Genomic DNA, 20065 nt, shown 5'->3' with positions numbered 1-20065 from the left:
ATATCTGAATGTGCCCCCTTAGTCAAATAACACAGGTCATGGTGTGTGTGATAGTCATGCTTTGCAATTGGCAAGCTGCAAGATGCCTTAAATCTGTACTTGTCATTAGGCTATTGATCACTGATATTGCATTGACATTATTGTTTATTATTGCTTTTTTCCTTAATCTGTAAGCCCGACACTGTGTAGACTGCTTTTGTCATCAGCACTCAATCTCAATAAGGTCTTGGGCTGGGACCTGATGCTGCCTCTGAGACAAATACACAAATACCACATATTGTATTGTATAACGTGGTACAAAGGACTACTCTGACCCCAATCAGTGGTGCTTTTAGTTCACATTGTTTTAATCAATGCTGCCACACTTGGACATGTATGAAAGTAGAGGTTATGAAGTTATGGCTCCACATTTTTAATTTCAGCTGTGTACACTGGGCGGTGCTGTGACTCCAGGTCTGAATTTCTTGGTTAGTGTCATAATCAGGGAGAGCTTAAAAAGAAACCTTCTTGAAATAACCTTATGCATGTTTTCTTTTTGAAGGATAACACAATGGAATCTGTTCAGTATACAGTATACCACCATAGGTGTGTTGGACACATATAGTGTTTTAAAATAACATGTTTAAATATGTGTGGGCTAGACAATATCTGTAGTGTCTTGTATTGTCCTTTCTGTTAGCATCATTTAAGTTAGAGTGGTTAAGTAAGTTGCATAATCTTATTATGTTCAAATTGTATTTGTCACATGTGTTGCTAGGCAGGTTGATACATACTGTATCTAAAGTGCTACCTATCTGTGTTACATAAATTCAACCAGATCAGCTTTAATCTGAATTTATATTTGATGGAAATATGGCCTTTCACCTGTCATTTCTGGATTATTCTGTATTTTTTTCAAACCATAATTCTATTATATTACAGAATGTCACAGTAGATTATAGACATGTTTTCACCCAGACTGCAGCCAGACTGTGAAACTATCCATTTTAGGAAAACAAACTTGGACAACCTTCAGTATTTGCAATATAGTAGATTTTATTTGCTTCTGTCACACAACAATTATAGTATTGCATATGTATAACAGACTAACTAACATTGTATTGATCATAAGATCATCCGTGCTGGCAGACAGCCTTCCAAACCAAACGCTGGTGGTGTCAACTTATTCCTGGAAAGAGAGATAGATCTTATTATTAAAGGTCCCCAGTAGCATTATAGAAATGTCACATCTACTAAATCCATTGATGATCACCTTCTCTGTGCACACAACACTTTTCACAGCAGCTGTGCTGCTTGGGGTCGAGCTTGGAGGTGTAGTCTCAATAGAAGCCTGCAGGTTGGAGTTATCACACAGGAGAAAAAACACAGACTTGTGTGAGCTAATGTCACATATTGCAGTATTAAAAAAATATTTTATATGACATAAAATGATAACTGCACCTGAGTCACACCAGCAACGGATTGTTGGAGTCTCCTAAGCATCCTCTGTGAGAGTGAAATAACAGGCATTACGCTCATGTCAGTGTAGTCAAAAAAGCATTCATCTCTTCCAGAGTAACAATAGCCCTATTATCAGTGCATCGGCTGTAAAACGTCTTGCAGGTCTTCCTAGAGTGATAACAATGTGTCCCATCCTCATTTCTGCGCTATTTGTGTTCTGGCTTTAGGGTCTAAAGTAGGCTTCAGACCAAAGATTCCTGATGAGACGAGACGAGCCATGACGTTTTAAAACCTTGCAACTGCGACTAAGCATGTCGAATGCTTTGAGATGGCTTGCGACGGCTGGCAACTCCATGCAACTTCTAGTTCACACCGCTGCAACTCGGTCTCGTCGCGTCGGGAGTCCCTGGTGGGAATTGGGCTTAATAATAACACACTCTACCTTGAATCTCCTCACAGGCGCGTTGGGATTGGGCTGCTGCTGTTGCTGCTGCTGCTGTGCATTCCCACCCTGTGTGTGAGGAGAGAGGAGAGCTGAGTCCAAGCATGGGTCCCATACTGGACGCCACCAGATGCAAGCTACAGTATAAGCACACATTAAATATGACTATGAATCAGCGTACCGGGACTTGTTGGGGAGGAAACATTCCAGGCTGGCCTTGAGGAAACCCAGCAAAATAGGGAAAGCCCTGTACAACAAGACAGAAATAATGTACCACCACACAGTTAAAACGCAGTACACGCTGCATTTAGTTGGGCTTTGCCTTCTCTAAAAACCTACAAACCACCTTCACTGTTCAGAGGCCAAAATTAAACGCAGCCACTGCCTGTAGTATCTGTGAGATAAAGTGCATCTCTGTAGAGTGATGAATGGAAGTAGAACGTACCCCATTGGCAGCAGGGAAAGCAAACTGCTGCTGGGCCGCAGCATTGGGAGCGCCAAACTGAGGTGGCTGCATAACGAATGGGCCAGGAGCCATCTACACCGCCCAGACACACACACACACACACACACACACACAGAGACACAGCAGCAGCTCACATTACTGTGTTATCAGCATGTTGTCAGTCAAAAAAGACACATCTTTAGTGGAAATCACACTTTAAACATCTTGTACAAACCCCTCAAGGAGGCTGGCATAGGGCCACTCACCTGTGCCACCTGTGGCTGTGCGAAGAAGGCATTGCCCGCGGGCAGAAGGCCAGGGTTCAGTACCAGACCCGGGTTCACCCCAGTTATCAGTCCTCCATTCAGGCCGGTCAACAGCCCCCCATTCAGGCCGGTCACTAGGCCCCCCCCATTCAGGCCGGTCACTATGCCCCCCCCATTCAGGCCCGTAATCAGAGCCAGCTTCTGCAAAAACGGAAAGCGAAGGAAATCAATCAGTGAGAAATCACGGTCTAGTCTCTGTTCATTTATCATTATGTATTTAGATTATTATTAGTCAACAGAGTGATATATGAGGGTCATATTCTGAATCAGAAGGCAATGTAAGCGGTGTTGATGATTGAAGTTGAAGTTATCAACTCAGCTGGCTACTGCTGTGTCTGGTGAAGGCTTACCTTCGCCGAGGTGACCTGCAATGTGAAAGAAGAAAGCACATGTCAATCACAAAGAATGAGTTTAGGAGGAGATACAAATGACAGTTTCCACAGCTAATGTTGTACTACTTACATTACAAAATGCCACAGCTGCAGCTAGAAAGAGCAGAATTTTCATTGTGTGATCTTGACGGTTGTAAGAGCAGGAGACGGAATACAGTGTCACTCTCTCAGAGTCCAATAGACACGTTCTCCCAGCTGACTACTGAGTTCCAATTTATTGACTTGGTGTTTACATCAAGTCCAATAGAACCCTTCAAGGTAATCCAGCTGTTTGTCATCGTATTGTCTTCACTGTAAACCTCAGCCATAAATGCTGAGAGATCAGCCATCACTATTCTGTTTTGCACAGTTCTCACAACTCTTGTACTTTGTCACACAAAACACAGCTCTTGTTGTTGTGACTGACTTAGTTGACGTCACTTCCCCTAAATTACTATGATAGGTAGTCAGCACTTACCCTGATAATAGACGTCTAGTCTTTTAGACAGACTCGTGTTGTGGTGCTGAGAGCCACAAGGAGTTATGTCATCAGGTGTTGACGCTAGACAAGGATGAGGCATTTGGGTTGAAAACCACCGATGCTGTAAATACCGTGAGACTGGATTTCATTAAGTGTGACATCACTCAGTGTATATTTAGCACGTTTTGTGTTCATAGGTATGGATGGATGGAGCAAGGTCACTGAAACTTAGGGCGTACCCACACTGCGCCATCCCGTAATCGAGTAGGTTTGACCCCCAAGTCTGGTTCGTTTGAACAGTGTGATCAGTCTGTACCGTACCTGGGCACGGTAGGCTACGCTTATCCATGCCCGAGTCCACTTGAGAAGGTGGACTCAGGAACGGTATGGTTGGGCTCATGATCGTGCCTATGCAAAGATTGTAAACAACAACAGTGTCTGGGTGCACTTTGACAGTATGCAGTGTGAGTGTGGACCAAGGACGGGAGAGTGCCGTACTCCGGCACAGTAGAAGGGAACCGTGCGATTACGCCTTTATAGAACAGTGTTCCTCAAACTGTTATGTGTGTTATGTTACAGTATAGTGTGTCTTAACAACTGCCCAGGAGTGTCTCCCTGAATGGAGAGAGCAGTCACCCTTCCCTGCCTTGAACCTACTGTAGGTCTCTGGGGTACCAAACCTACAGATTTAGTACTTTAAAGTTTAGCTGTATAGCTACATTCCAGTATAACTATGGAGTTTGGCTTTGAACTAACACAATTTCCCATGACTGTTGTACCAATGTGTAAGTTTGAACCATGGCAGTTTATAGTTCGGACTCACATGCTAAATGATATAGAGTGGCCTAAGGAATGGCACACCTGCAAATCACAGAGAGCTTGTTATGGGCTACATCAAGTATCATTTGTGAATGATCTATTTTTAAATTCAGGGGTTATAAAGTTTATTCATATTATCCTATACATGCATCATTGAAGATATACAGTAGTGTGAAACAGTTCTCAACCAGTTTGGGACTCAGGCACACCAAATGTCAAACTAAAACGCCAAGGCACGTCAACTTATTAATGATTACATTGTAATAGGCTATACGACATCTGGATGTTCATTCTTATATGCCTATGTTTTCCATACATATAAGTGTGTAATGTGACAGGTGAAAATCTAGCATATTGTTTACCATAATAACTTGCATTGGTACATGTACCAATGACCTTATGGCTAACAATAGCTAACACATTGGTTTCCTCAAAATTCTATGACACAGTTCACTTTGCCTCATGGTAGGCTACACCAGTCAGATTTCTATTCTTGCATAATTTACTTCAGCTTGCCATCAGCTCTGGGGTTCAGTGCGGGCAGGTGAACTGAAGCATGTGTCTTAGGTAGGCAGTAACTCACCCTATGGGTTTGAGTCCAGCTCACAGTAAAGTGATAGTGTGCTAAATTGTACCACTGCCAAGTTATAGCCTATATCCAGTACTGTATATTTAAAGTGCAGAGCATATTATTCTCCCAGGTCAACAGAATTTATACCAATTCGATAGCGCTATGGTTTTGGAAAACACTTGTGATGCAACTGCATAGTCCAGGAGTTCACATCATGTAATGGTAGCCAGCTGGTCTGTAGCTGTGCAGTATGTTAGGTAAATCCTTTATCTTACTGTCTATGGGTAATCCTCCCTCCAGATGCCTTAAGGAACGTGCTAGTGAGAGAGCCAGTGTCAAGGGGGTTTAGCTGAATTGGTAGCACACTCGACAGCTACTGCGAGTTGCTGGTACGATTCTGGGCAAGTGCAAAGCAGGTGACATTAGCAGCTTTTGAGAAACATGCCCCTGGGTCATCCTTATTATAGCCTAAGTTTTGTTTGCTTGAAATTGGTTGTACAGATCACATTCCATGAAGCTATTTTATTTTTTTCTTAATAATAATAATAATAATAATAATAATAATCTAAAATCTGCTCCTTAATCCATCTCGCGATCATTTTGATTGATTCATCTTTGGATATTACACTTCTGCACATCTAGCAGCCAATCACCATTTCACATGAACAAGGCGGCTACTGGACAAATACTCAAAAGCCATCTGACTCTAAACAGAACTAATAAAAAGCATCCTGGCCAATAAACAGCCATGTTTGATTTTGTGACTTTAATTTAATGGTGAGCTGCCGAGAGAGGAAACCAAATGAAGAAAGACTGTTCTAGAACATGGGCATACTGTTAGCTACAGGCATGACTTATGTTTCCAGCACTCCCTCTAATATGAGGTAAACACATTCACATCCTGCAAAACTGCTGATTAAATGTGCACACTAAGGCAGATGGAAAATAGCTTGGGGTTTTCTAAGGAATGTAATGCTGTTGCTTGTCTGCGGCGTATAGATTCTCAACAAGCTAACATGCAAATACAACCCACACTCGCCATTCTGAAAGTGCATAATTATAGTATACCTGTCATTGTGGCCGGTGAAGTCATTGTTTGCCATTATATTTAAGTTCATTGTTTCTATTCACTGTGGTAATTAATCTATTTCGAGGGCCTAAAATGCTGCCCATATCATACACTAACCATATATAAACAGAATTTATCACATATCTCATTCTAATTCAAAAAATAAATAAATAAATAAATCATCAATCAAAAAATCAATCAAAAAATCAGAGCCTTTCTGTGAGTTAAACAAATTTATTTGTTAATAAAAAGGAATTTGACAACATGAATCCAACATGAATCCATCCAACAGTTAGCTACATATTATATTACGGTGTATTTAAAGATGCTGTCAATCTTCTTTTTTTCTGAAACCTCTTCTCCGTCTCAGCTTGGGTCTCCCTCTGATCATCTTGGATATGAGAAAATAATGTTCCGGTACATTTGTTCAACATTATTTCCATTGCAAAACCACCTCTAACCAGTTCTTTGTCCTTTCTGTCTGGTGAAAGGCAAAGACTGACAGTGAAGATAAATATCATCTCAACACTGGAGACAGGTACAGTGTTCAGGTACAGACAAGTCAGCAAGCTGCAAAGCATCGCAATGAAGCAACTTAATGCCACAATAGTGACAGCATGACAGAGAAGGTGTGCGTGTGTGTGTGTGTGTGTGTGTGTGTGTGTGTGTGTGTGTGTGTGTGTGTGTGTGTGTGCGCGTGCGTGCGTGCGTGCGTGCGTGCATATGTGTGTACTGTAGGTGTGTGTCTGTGTGTCTGTGTGTGTGTGTGTGTGTGTGTGTGTGTGTGTGTGTGTGTGTGTGTGTGTACAGTAGGTGTGTAGGTGTGTGTTCCAGACTCACATGGTTCTCCTCAGGCACTTTTCCTTTGAGGAGTCACAGAGAGCTAAAACAAATCACCAATGGAGTGTATTAGTGTATGTTAGGGAACAGGAACTTCCAGCCCATTAAACTGGATTAAAACAGATGAGCTGTTTCTCAGTTTACCTTCAGTCTCTCAGCCAGGGACATGGGTCTCATGGTTGGGGTTTTCATCACCTGGATAATAGTGTACAGTGTATATAAACATCAGATCTTACAGTATATCTGAATATATCGGGTAAGCACTGATGACGGAAGACTGTTACTGTTCAATACTAATGAGAGGGCACTATGAACAAGAGACAAGTAGTAAAATTACCATTGCTGGTTCAGAGGTCGTTGACAGGGGCTCTTGAATGCCACTGACAGAGTGCTGGATCAAGAGAAAAGAGCTGACTGAATGTGCATTGATAGTATGTGTATAAGGTAAAAATATGAAAATAAAATCACACTGACACACATATTATAATTTTTCATGATGAAATATACCATATAAAATATATAATGTGTGTAATACCATGTAAAATATATAGTTGACTAAGTTGACTTCAAGGTAACTTGAAGGTGTTCCTACTATAGAGTCAGCGGTGGACATCCAGAAAGTAAAAGTCCTGCCATATATTCTTTCAACCTGTGCACTGGTGATATCACTAATTATCTGATATACCTGGCAGCTAATTAGGATGAGCTGGTTTACTAAATGGTTGGATCAATTACTTTGCAAGACTTTTACTTTCTAAACCCGAGATGTCTGCCTCTAGTCTCACTTGGACACAACAGTACCTTCACTCGGGCTTTAGCTGCTCCTCCTTGCCCCTGGACCTGGCCCTGCCCCTGTCCCTGCCCGCCACCTGCCCCCTGCTGGAGATTTGCCGCTCCCAGAGACAAAAACTGAAGCGAACACAACATAAACACTTTAGGTAATTGCAAACAACAATGCAATGTTTACAAATAAAAACAATATATGGAAATCATTAAAAAAAAAAACATTGGAAGACGTTGTCAAAGAGGTGCGACCCAATACTGACTCATGAGCACTGTGAACTCTGAGTTTTTGTAAAGACCTGAATCATGAATCGTCATGGCGTGATTATCACCTGCATTTGCTGCCCTGCTGCCATCCAAGGGAACTGCAGTCCTCCCATCCCTGCCATACCATTCATTTGGGGCAACACTGCAAACACTGGCACTGCCTGCAAACACATGGGCAAACTGCAGTGAGGCAACAATCAGCTTTGTTTAAGTCAAGTCCCATTCGTTTTTAAAATGTAGGCTATATTTCAATAGAATTGATTTGCAACAGCGCAGTATGAATCAAATGTCTGGACATGATGTTTATCAGATATGTAACATATGCAACAGTGACAGTTTATGTCAGATATAGTGTAATATAAGCATTGCTGACTGTCTGTTGTGGCTGATTCTGGCCCTGGGGCAGTCCAGGCTGCTGCTGCTGCTGCTGTTGTTGTAGCTGATGCTGTTGTAGCTGATGCTGCAGCAGCAGCTGTAGTTGTTGCTGTTGTGGTAGCTGCAGCTGTTGTTGCTGCTGAGGTAACTGCTGCTGAGGCAGAGCGAAGGCCAGGGGGAAGGTCATCCCAGGCTGCACACCTGGCCCTGGAAGCACCTGCATGGCCCCCTGGTTCATAGGCATAGCGCCCCCAGGCTGCTGGAGGAGTAAGGCACCCACTGGTACCAGCTGCAAGAGAGAGATGGAGTCCGATGAAATGGTAACTCGGGATACATTATTGATAGGGTTATTGTACCTCTCATCTATTTTAATAAAATATCCTCAAGTATCTTGAAGAGATGTTGGCACACCTACAGAAAGACTTATTGTTTTATTTATTGCTGATTAAACTGTTTAATCACTTGTCCTGTTTGAGAAAAGGTTCATGAACTCTTAAAACATGTTGTCCCTATCTGGACACAGACATGTGTTACAAAAATAATCCAAGTTGTGTTGTTTTCAACACAAATTGTGTTATTTTCAACACAAAATGAAACAAATGAAAAAATAAACTAAAATAGGAAACAACACAAATTGCGTTGTCCCTATCTGGACACAGAATGTGTTAAAAAAAAACAACGCAAGTTGTGTTGTTTTCAACACAAGAGTGTGAAATACATTGTAATAAATACATTGTAATCAATATTACTCACTCCACAAACTCGAGGTAAGACATTTTGCCTATTATACTACACCAGAAAATCTTCTCTGTACAGAATATCTAGCATATTTTTCAGCTGAAAGCCAGCATCCTTTGTAAAAAATCACATGTTTAATACTGTATTTACGTGTTACACACTATGTGTTTTCACACTATGATATCCACCTGAGGAAGCTGTCCGTTCATCACAATGCCATTGAGGATCCCTGGATTAGCGCCATTGCCACCAGCGGCATTACCCACACCCCCTTTTGCCCCCGCGGCAGCCTTCACAACCTGGGAGAATACAGAGCAGTTCAAAAGCATAACATGCTACGACACAGAAAAGATAATCATGGACAGGAAAACATTCTCTATGAAGGCCTTATTAGCAAGACATTATGTGAATAATTAAAGTGACTAAATTCCACTCTGCAAATTATTGATCAACAATACCTCTGCACTTCCTGATCCCCCTGCCTGCGCCTAAACATCCGGAGAACAATAAATCATTCATCATGAGTGAACTCCAAAAAAACACAGAGAGAGAAGAAAGTTGCATAACAAAAACAAGACTGCATTCTCTCACAGCTCTCATGCAATCTTACCATAGAGGCCAAGGAGGGGAAGATGATCCACAGGAAACAGATCATGTTTTGTCTCACCTGAAAAATATAAATGTTTTACACTGGAAGAGCCACCTTAGGCCTTACGCAAACACAATAGCATTCAGTCATCCGGGACACATTTCCCAATACCTTTGGTTGGATACTGCCAGTGATCCTCTGGAAGACTGACTGTTCTGCCTGCAGGAAAAACCTGTTTTTATAAAGAACCTAGCTTAGACTACCTCTGTCCACACAATATCATTATCTCTTTAGACACTTAACTAAGTCAGGGTGACCACTAATGAGAGATAGTATGTATTTTCAGGCCTTTTGGAAACCAGACCATGTGAAGCACCAGGCATTGTGATTACCATAGGTTGTTAGTGAGGTGATCATTTTACAAATCCCGTCCCCACACACCCAGACCAAAGAGTGCGTAAAGATGACATCAACGTCTACCAGCGGCAAGACCATCCAGATTGTAGAGCTCAGGTGTCTGTGGCCAGACATTTCTGCTCAGCTGAACTACTTCCCACAGATGTGGTGAATACAGTACAACTTCTGCAACTTTTGCGGCAGAAATATTTTAACCAGAGCCAGTACATAGCGCTTAGAAAAAGCATCACTGACACTTTTCTAAAAACTCTATAACACGTTGCTCAAAGATATGTATCCACTATTGGTTTGTCAAATGTCTGGACAAGTTTGATAACATGATTTTGGCTATTTTTCTGTGTGGAGAGCAGAAGTAATCCATCTGAACATGAAAAAGAAAATAGGCTGAAACAGCAATTACATATTCACACCCATATTCAAAGGCTTTTATTAGAAGTGTTAAGGAAGCATCAGACATTACATGTAAAATAAAATGTGGCACTTTACACTACATAGTAACAGCTACTGCTGTTAACTTACAGCAATCGATTTGATCTTTCAATTTTATTTTTGTTTTTAGTGCCATTTCATGTTCTGCTCTTATTTAGAGCAGTGATGTAAAAGCACCATATGGAATGATCAAACATGATATTCCGGCATAATAATTAACACTTTATTCTATCTAATATGAACAAAATGTAAACTTTTCCCCCTTTGGAATGTTTTTGTAACATAGATAGTATTGTAGTTAATGGTTAGGTATACAAGAGCACATTAATTACAAAAAATCCTCACTAGCTAAGACTACATACTGCATCATACAACGTGCCCATGTGTAGATACATATTTCCCCACATTGGATTATCTGTAAAAAACCCACATTTCTCATTCAATCCATCTAAGTGGAAAACAGTGGCAAGAAGAACTCAGCACGTGTTCCTTCTTGAATCTGCAATGTCCCCCTTTACAGTTCACAGTCTGAGAAGCTTGATTCCTGTCTGCTCAGCACCAGTCGGAGAAGTCCTACTGAAGCTGTCTCTCCATGCATGAGGTATAGAGGTAACTAGAACAGTAGGTGAGTGTCCATGTCCTCTGTAAGGAGCAAGCAGACAGTTAGGTATGGCGTCAAAATACAAGTCATGAATTAAAAACATTACATAAATGTGTGTGTGTGTGTGTGTGTGTGTGTGTGTGTGTGTGTGTGTGTGTGTGTGTGTGTGTGTGTGTGTGTGTGTGTGTGTGTGTGTGTGTGTGGTTTGCAGTGTCATAATGTTTTGAATGAGTTCCTGTAGGAAAATCAGCGAGTGTCTGGATGTGTTACACTTTCATATATAGTAAGTCCTGATAGATAAGGTGTTTGTGTCCCTGTGAAAATGCCACAGCTCTTACCATCCTTGATGCCAAAGCAGTGTCCCCACTCCTTGAAGGACACCTGCTTGTCTTTGTCTGCGTCGCACTCCTGGAAGAAGTGTGAGGTGCAGTGCTCCATGGGCACCAGAGGCACTCGGAGAGGAGCCAGCTCTGAGTGGGACAGATACCTGCAGTACACGGGGCAAACACCAGGGGGAGCAGTTGGAGTGACGCACGATCATCAAGTGCTATGGTGACACAGTGGTACGCGTTCTGCTTCTATCTCACTAGTAGTAGTATACAACAAGCTTATATTGTGTCAAGAAACTTTTTTTTCACATTACTTGTCTCTTGTGGCAGCGTTTGGTTTGTTTCAAGCGTGCTTGAGTTTGATCTCAAGCATTAGGACTCCGTAAGGACTGTCCCGATGTTAAGGATGTACCATACCTGTCTGTGGGGTGCTGGTCCATCTGAGCAAACTGCCAGTGCACGGGGTAGATGTACATGTGGTAGTTCTTCTCAAAGTCCTGGGCCAGGAGCTCGATGGGATGGTCTCCTGCGTGCAGCCGCCTCTCACTCTCATAGATCTTCTGAACCTGTAGGGGAGCAGATGGGACATCACATCAGCCACATTTGCACTTAGTCATTCAGTCGTTTAGCTGACGCTTTCATTCAAAGCCACTTGTAGTTGTATTATATCATCAACTAGAAACAAGCCATTGTAGAACAGGAATCATAGGCATGCAATATGTACTGTAGGTGCGTGTGTGTTAGGGGACGGGGGTGGGTGATGTAATCCTTTCAATAATCAAGCCAATACAACCCCCCCCCCAAGTAATCATATTGTTGTAATGAACGAAACTGTTGGAGAGCACAATGCAGTGGGGCGCTCCACTCTACCAGTGTTCAACGCAAACGTTCACCCGTCTACCATGCACATACAGTACATCTACCAAAGCCTTGACAGTTTCATTTACATGTAACATTTAGTCATTTAGTCCTTTAGTCTTGTTTCATGACTGCCTTGCCCCCCTCTGGTGACTCTGTAGTCTATAGCCTGCGCGGCGAGCTGCAGCTGCGTGTGCGTACCCTGGCCCGTTGCTTGGGGGTCAGGAAGCCGGGCGCCATGGTGTCGTGCTCAAAGAGCTGCAGCAGGACGTTCTTCAGCCAGTCACGCATGCGGAGGGGAAACTGGGCCAGCTCTGTGCTCAGGCAGGGAGGGATGACTGGGAGAGAAGTCATACACATACACACACACACACACACACACACACACACACACACACACACACATACACACACACATACACACACACACACACACACACACACACACACACACACACACACACACACACACACACACACATACAGATGTTACATTCGCTGGAGTGTGCACATGTTAAGTGTTATGTGTTTCTAACAGTTGAAGAGCCAGCACAAGCAACCATTTAGATCCAATGAGTTTTGATCAAAATGTCACCCAGCTCAACGGAGGAACACTTTACTATGGATTTATCCTCACATACTTTTTTTGTAAAGAACTATACAGTACTTGCCTTAAAGCCTGTCATTGAGCTCTACCAACTCATCAATCAATCAATCAATCAATAAAATCAAATCAAAAGTACTAGACCCGCTGAGATTAGTCTCTCTATACTCTTACTTTCTAACATGAAGAACAATGAAAGACTTTTGCATGACATACATTTGCAAGCTCCAGTGTAGTCTAGGTGAAGTCTGTGTCCTTTCTTTGTGCCTTCAAGATTACACTTTGTGGCAAACAGCTGGCAAGATGTGTCATAGGTCTTGTTGTCTGTCCCACAAACCTAATAAAAATAAAAAAAAATTAAAGTTTACATTTTCCATTATATGAACAAAACAAAATGCATGTTTAGTGTACAATGGGTCAACTGTGAACGGAACTTAGCTGAAATGTCCCGTATTCAACTTACATGATCAAATTCTGTAACACTGGTAGGGCAGTCTGCTGCCTCTTGGCAAACACAGACTGGCTTCTCATCTTCATTGACTTTGCAGACTTTTCCACGCTTGCATCTGACATTTTCACAGGGATCTACAGTGCAGACGAAAAAGATCATTCTTGTTACCTGACATTACTACCTAGTTTACCACAAAGTAAGCCATCACAATATGTTTATATGTTGTTTTCCCATGTGAGATTCTGACAAAGAGAGAGAGAGATAGAGAGGGTTGTTTCTGAGGTGAGTTAAATTCCTTGGGCTTGGTGAGTTTGCACAGAGGCTAAATCAGATGTGAGCTCTGCCATTGATTCCTTAAGCCCATTGCCACGGCTAAAACAGGGCCAGCGACCGCATTCTGTGTGGGAGCGCCAAAGAAAAGACCCGCATCAGCAGATTCCTGATGAGCGCGCGGCTGCGTGCAGGCACAAGCGCTGAAACAACACTTACTGCTTTCTGCGCCCTGGCCGGACAGGGTCGGGGGAGGCCTCAGGCTCGGGTACAGCTCCACTGTGGCTCTGATCTGGACCGGGTTCATGCCCACCATAGGGGCCTGTCGAGAGGGAGAGAGAGAGAGAGGAGTTAAGTTAAGGGTCTACAAGGCCACATTTTTTTTTTCACATCGTTTCATGGTCAGAACCCTGATTTTATAGTGAAATATTCTCATGTTTCAAGTGCAAAAATCCCCCAGCGATGAAACTCGGAACTGTAGTGACACAGCATTTTTTTTTTTAAGCATAGAAATGGACGGCAATGGAGTCAGCATGAGGGGAAAGCACAGCATGACGATGCATTAAAAGAAACAATCAGAGAAGAGGAGTCATCCCCCACAATTACCCATTTCCCAGACTTCCTTCTCTTGGGCCTCTGGACAGCGTTGTCATCCGTGTCCGGGACCTTCTCCTGCCCGAGCATCTGCCTGTGGCCTGGGCTGCTGGGCTCGGCCGGGATGGGCTGGTCGCCCTGCATCTGCCCCTTCCTCTTGCGCTGGTTCTTCTTCTGCTTGCGGCCCTTGCCCTTGGTGTGGCTGCCGCTCTCGTTGGTGAGCTTCTCCTGCTTGTCCCCCTCGTCGTCCCCGGGCAGACGCGCCGACCTGAACTCCACGCTGTTCTTGGCCTCCTGAAGGGTGTCGTCTCCGTCTTCGCCGTCCCCTTGTTTGTTGTCATTGCTGTTTTTCTCCTTGTCCAGGGACGTGTCCTTCTCCTGGGCTTTGTCCGTGAGCTCCTCATCCAGCTCTTTTTTGGGGGGCATCTCGCCGTCCTCTCCAGCAGTCTCGGGGTCGTAGTCGGCCATGACGGCGGGGATCTCCTCGCCATCCTGCTCCTGGTCCTCCACTTTCCCCTCCTTCGCAGGCTGATTCTCAGCGTCGACGGACGAGGGTTTGGTCTCCTCCAACTTGGTGTCCAGAGGTTCTGACCCATCGCTGTCACTGGCATAATCTAAGTCCATGGGGATCTCATACTCAGTGCTGCTGTTGCTCTCCTCTTCTGGCTCCTCTACCTTCTTCTCCACCACCTCCCCCTCCTGGCCCTCAGCCTCTTCCTCGCCTTCCTTCCCCCCGTCCTCCTTCTCCTTCTCCCCGTTCTCCTTCACCTCTTCTCCGTTATCACCTTCTCCCACCTCAGTCTCCTTTACTGCCACCTCGTCCTCCTCAGCTGCCTGCTCCTCGTCCTCAGAGCCCTGGAGGAGGTGGGCCAGTGCCTCCTCACTCAGGAGCACAGGGGTGCCACTCTCCTTGTTCTCCTCCTCCCCAAAGCCCACCGTCTCACTGGCATCCTGTCCTCCCTCAGCGGTTACCTCCTCGTCCTCCTGCCCCTGGCTGCTGGCTTCAAACGGGAGGAAAGTGGGTAGAATGGAACCCTTCCCCTCATTTGGTTCCTCAGGATCCGAATCCTGGAGAAAAGCAGTAGAGACCAATTTCACATTTAATCATTTAGCTGATGCTTTTATTCAAACTTACAAAAACGAGGGGTAATATTCTAGCTACAATGCCAGGGAGGCCTTAGTTAGGAATTAATACTAAATCAATTAATAATGTTAATAATATTAACAAAGGAAGTTAAAAGTCCTAATCAAAGTGTAGTAGAAAGAAAAAGTGGTAGAAGTAGAAGTAGATATAGAAGGGGGGAGAAAAGTGCATGTTAAATGCAGAGTTATGTTGCTAGGTGTATTACTTGTATATTTATTGACTTTGCTGATGGTTTTGCCGAAAGTGACTTCCAATGAGAGATAACATTGAAGTTGGAGTGTAATATGAGATCTTAGTTCTAATCATTACAACCTTTGCATAAAATAGAAACCAAAGGATGACAATGTAGAGTTGAGAAAAGCTGCTGTTGTAATGCACTGTTAAAATGCTGCACATTAGCCAAATAAGTGAAGGAGGAAACGTTACCTTCTCCTGAGGTGACTGGGAATGTTTGGAAATGCCATGATGTTTTGCATGAGGTTTGCTTCTGACCTTGAGGGATAGACAAAACATTTATTAGATGTCCAAGCAGTGAAACTGCTGGAACCCCATTGTTTTTGATCTCATTGATTTTTTAGAAAGGGCTAAAAGTGATTGGGCAGCAAAAAACGGCAGGCCAAAATAAACCAAAGTTGGCAGATGGGTTCAGAACTTCACCTCTAATTCAGGCACATGACATGACAGGCACCTGCCTCAAGGTGGCGCTGTGATAATCACGGTCACATTCTTGCAGGTATCGCCAAAGCAGCTTGGCTTACAGTCAAAGTTCTTTCATTGTCCTAATGTCTCAAGTCTTTTACGTCAGCTAATAGTTATTATTTGAACTAAAAAGTGTCTTTAGTGCCCTTCTTTCTTCAAAAACTAAAAGTGACGTCATGCATCAGATTCTCAAAAATATTGGTATGCAACATCTACAGACCATATGGGGAAAATTCCCTTTACAGATTTTTGATTTGTTGCTCTCTTTCAAAGTTACATGTCAATCACATTTCACAAATCACATCCGTTTCATGTAATTCCATCCATAGGAGGGTCTACAGCTACATGTCAATACATCAATAACTGCTTAACATAAAAATGTGAATTAATTTGGTACACTTCGGTCTACATGTACATGTCCCAAATTGCCAACTGGTTCACTTTTCGAAATGCCCTAAAACAATCAAATTTCAGCTGCCAATATTTTCCAATCTTCATGACATTTCACAGACTTTTGAGAATTGTACATAAAAAGCTATGTGCTTATTATAACATAATTTGGCTGAAAGGGGGTTGCTACAAGTTGCACATGTCAATCTCTAAAAAATCATCAGGTTACATTTGGCATGCTTATTCTTCGTCCCATTTACTCCCATTTCCTAAACTCTAGTTACCTTTCGTCACGTGCTGAACCCGTCAAACCGTTCAACCATTTTCCTCTAGGGGTCATTTCATCTAATGTACTTGGACCCCGCTATTGTCGTCTATGGCTTATGGACAGATAATAGCTCACTTTTTAGGAAGCCATGCTCCAATGTACTTACACACATGACAGAGGCTGAAGCCATGAGGCACAGGAGAAGCAGACGGGTCTTCATTTCAACTGTGAACATTTAAGAATTCAAATTAATTCATGTGATTAAAAAGTACAGTTCTGAAATCAAGAGAAAGTCTTCTCAGTCATTTTGTCCTCCTTGGGTGGTCAGCAGCAGCATATGCACAGCATGGCACCCATTCTTTCCTTGAGGTGTCTCAATCTGTATGCAGGCAATCTCGTCAGCCATGACACAGCCACAGAAATCAGCTCCCTGTTGCCATGGCAATAGGCCTTGAGATGTGCTCCTCTCAAAAGTCACATTCAGAGTCCATCAGGGCTAAGCAAACAGCAGTAGGTACTAGACTGGAAAGAGAATGGGCTAAGTACACACAACTTTTCTGTCTCTCAGGCGGAAACAATACAGACGTTATTTGAACCCAACAAGCAAATGTTGATAGTGCCTGCCGAAAGATATCTCAAGCTCTAGTCGAAACCCTTGCAAATGTACGTTCTTATTATTGGTTGTTTGATTTTATTTAGGCCTATTGATTTATTTCAATGTTACGATAGTAAATGCTATATACATCATGTATATAGTATAGCATAAACATGTAATGAAGTCATAATTGTTTGATATTATCAAAATGTATACAAAGTTTGTTTCCATCCACTTACAGTGCCAATAGAAAATAAAATTAAGACCTTGATAAAGTGGGATCATCACCAAGTATCAACACTGGCATACATTTCTTGTCTACTCGGGCGCAATACACAGATGACCAATCCTCCCAACCAGAACCACTTGAATAAAGGCAACCTTACAGCAAGTCACCCTAATAACACACCCATCAGAGAGAATATTGTAGTCTTCCCATTAACGAGAGATTACCTGCAGTTGTATGCGCAGCGCAGAGCGAGTCTGGAGGCTGGATCCGTGTGAGAGGAGGCTGAGGGTGGGGATCCTCACACCGAGCACTGTGGAAATGCACTGAAGATCCCCCGCACCACACACACTACTTAGAGTCTTTTATGCATGCCTCCCCGGCTGGAAAACATTGGAGCGGCGCTCCTCCACAACCAGGGAGTCAACACACTGGGGTGGTGATCGGGGTGGAGTGGGGTGGCGTGGGGGTGGAGGGGGTGGGGGACTCAGTAGTGCAGTATCTGCATCGCAATGTGCAAAACTTGCTTATTTCACACACAAGGATTGTTGAATGTTGTAACACAAAATGCATTCAAAATGAACAAAATGCATATTGTACACGTTTATGGGGCGTGTCAGCAGTAATAATGTTACTAGATAATTCTGTAGGAAAATAGCACGGAATCTCATTGAAGTTGTTGTGCTGGGCAGGTGATTACACAAGGGGGTATCTGGGCAGGTGATTACACAAGGGGGTATTTGGGTGCAACGCCACATGAACAATGATAACAACATGCCTTCTGCCTAACAAGAATGACAATGTGTGGTACTGTATTTCAAGGACCCCTTGCAAAACTAAGAAGGAATAGTTGGTTCAACTTATTCAACTTGGTGCTAAATATCCCTCAACCTTCACCCATTGCCAAATTGTTCCAATGAATAATTCAGTGAGTGAGCAAGTGGGGATACTTTTTATTTATTTATTTATTTTAACGTAAACTATTCTGATTTTTTTTTTTTAATTGGGTTCTTTTGTTGAAATGAGAAGTATTCTAACAAGCTATATAAATGACAAGTGTCTCTTAAATGTCAGAAGCCAAGTTGCTCCATATTTGTATTTTATTTTCAAATATATTTTAGATGAAAACAGTCTTCTTTACATTCACTCAAAAAAAGGCAATGGGGAACTGTGAAGCTTGGTGGTAGAAAGGGTACACTCTTAGAGTTAAGATTCAGTGCCTCTTTTAAACATTACACTGAATCTAAATCAACAAAGAGACACCAAATAAATGCAGTACTGTTCAGAAGCTGGCCTGATACTCATTAGGTAAATGTGCATTTGTCTATTTTCTCGTCCCCTTGTGGAGAATCGGCATACTACATATTTATTTACACTCGTATATTGGCCTGAAGATGGATAGATTGTGTTTAACATTCTCCCTATTTTTATTCCATTATTTTGCTTTAATGTTAAAAGTAATCCTACATCGAATAATCTACACATACCCATCATGACCAAGAGCTGCCATACAAATCACAGGCAGCAGCAAATGCAGATGATCAGTCCTCACCTATAAATGGAGAGGTGTTTGTTTGTGTGTTTGTGTGTTCATGATACCTTTACTTCACACACCACTTGTCCTCTCCAAATGACACCAGTGAAGGTTCATGCAGGGACGGCAGGTCCTGCTCCACTTCTGGTCCCCTTAGAGCACCATGGTCCTTTAATAACATAACATGAGAATAATGATTTAACTCATCAGTGGACTGCATGTAAACCACTGTGCATAATGCCAGACTGGCACATTTTCCCGTAGGGATCATGGAACAGTTGTCCACTGGACTATCAGGGCTAAACATATGAAAGTGTAGTAAACACATATTTTTAATCAATGCGTTAATAATTACATGGTAACACATACAGTATATGTAAATATAACTAGAAATGCAATTCCAAGGAATTACCAGTGCATGAAAATGCAAAAATAGATAGATAATGTAGATATGGTTACTAAGGTGTAGCTAGGGTAAACATGGTGGTTGCATAATTTACAGAGAGTTGATAGTGTGAAGGTAGACAGTTTAAAGCTGAAACATTCCAGTTCTAACTTAACTAATGATTTCTATTCATGTTAAAATGTTAACTATGGTAACAATGATAACCAGGTTGATTGGTTAACTTAGCTACTGATTTCATGCAGTTATGGTAAAAATGTTAACTATGCTAACTATGCTCACAGTTCTAACCAGGTTGATTAGCTAACTTAGCTAATGATTTCTAGCAGTTATGCTAAAAATGCTAACTATGCTAGCAATGCTTACTATGGTAACAATGTTAACTTAAACTAACAATGCTAACCAGGTTGATTAGCTAACTTAACTGATGATTTCTAGCAATAATGTTAAAAGTGCTAACTATGCTAACAATGCTAAAATTGCTAACAATACTAACCAGGTTGATTAGCTAACTTAGTTGATGATTTTTTGCAGTTATGTTAAAAATGCTAACTATGCTAACCATGCTAACTAGATAACTTGCTAGTGAGGACTTTTATTTTGAAACATTTGTTGCTAGGGTATCCATGGTGGGCACTATCAGGAAACAAGAAGTTACTGCAGTATAATCATGTTGGTTACTATGGAAACGGTCATA

The 20065-nt window shown here is 42.4% G+C and overlaps 3 protein-coding genes across 3 annotated transcripts; all 3 read right to left on the bottom strand.

The window, feature by feature from the left end:
* Nucleotides 1–1017: 1017 nt before the first annotated feature.
* scpp9 (secretory calcium-binding phosphoprotein 9) lies at nt 1018–3218 on the bottom strand. The gene is made up of 9 exons (XM_062554846.1): nt 3116–3218; nt 3004–3018; nt 2594–2794; nt 2328–2420; nt 2064–2129; nt 1883–1951; nt 1441–1485; nt 1253–1330; nt 1018–1168 (listed from the first exon to the last, which is right to left on the bottom strand). Exons 1-9 carry the CDS (start codon nt 3158–3160, stop codon nt 1163–1165), a joined length of 618 nt encoding a protein of 205 aa, XP_062410830.1. The 5' UTR covers nt 3161–3218; the 3' UTR covers nt 1018–1162.
* Nucleotides 3219–6178: 2960 nt separating this feature from the next.
* LOC134101235 (serine/threonine-protein kinase Wnk-like) lies at nt 6179–9764 on the bottom strand. Its single transcript, XM_062554835.1, has 11 exons — nt 9728–9764; nt 9578–9634; nt 9426–9455; nt 9156–9266; nt 8228–8518; nt 7920–8015; nt 7606–7713; nt 7142–7195; nt 6949–6999; nt 6805–6847; nt 6179–6355 (listed from the first exon to the last, which is right to left on the bottom strand). Exons 2-10 carry the CDS (start codon nt 9620–9622, stop codon nt 6815–6817), a joined length of 819 nt encoding a protein of 272 aa, XP_062410819.1. The 5' UTR covers nt 9623–9634; nt 9728–9764; the 3' UTR covers nt 6179–6355; nt 6805–6814.
* A 605-nt stretch (nt 9765–10369) lies between these two features.
* Nucleotides 10370–17829, bottom strand: sparcl1 (SPARC-like 1). Its single transcript, XM_062520794.1, has 11 exons — nt 17659–17829; nt 16777–16835; nt 15680–15745; nt 14122–15177; nt 13735–13837; nt 13258–13379; nt 13011–13131; nt 12392–12528; nt 11750–11898; nt 11342–11490; nt 10370–11044 (listed from the first exon to the last, which is right to left on the bottom strand). The coding sequence occupies exons 2-11, from the start codon at nt 16828–16830 to the stop codon at nt 11016–11018; spliced, it is 1986 nt and encodes a 661-aa protein (XP_062376778.1). The 5' UTR covers nt 16831–16835; nt 17659–17829; the 3' UTR covers nt 10370–11015.
* Between the last annotated feature and the right edge of the window lie 2236 nt (nt 17830–20065).

The sequence above is a fragment of the Sardina pilchardus genome, chromosome 2 (genome assembly GCF_963854185.1).
Source record: "Sardina pilchardus chromosome 2, fSarPil1.1, whole genome shotgun sequence".
In the NCBI taxonomy this organism is placed as follows: Eukaryota; Metazoa; Chordata; class Actinopteri; order Clupeiformes; family Clupeidae; genus Sardina; species Sardina pilchardus.
This window is presented reverse-complemented; position numbering and strand designations above follow the sequence as displayed.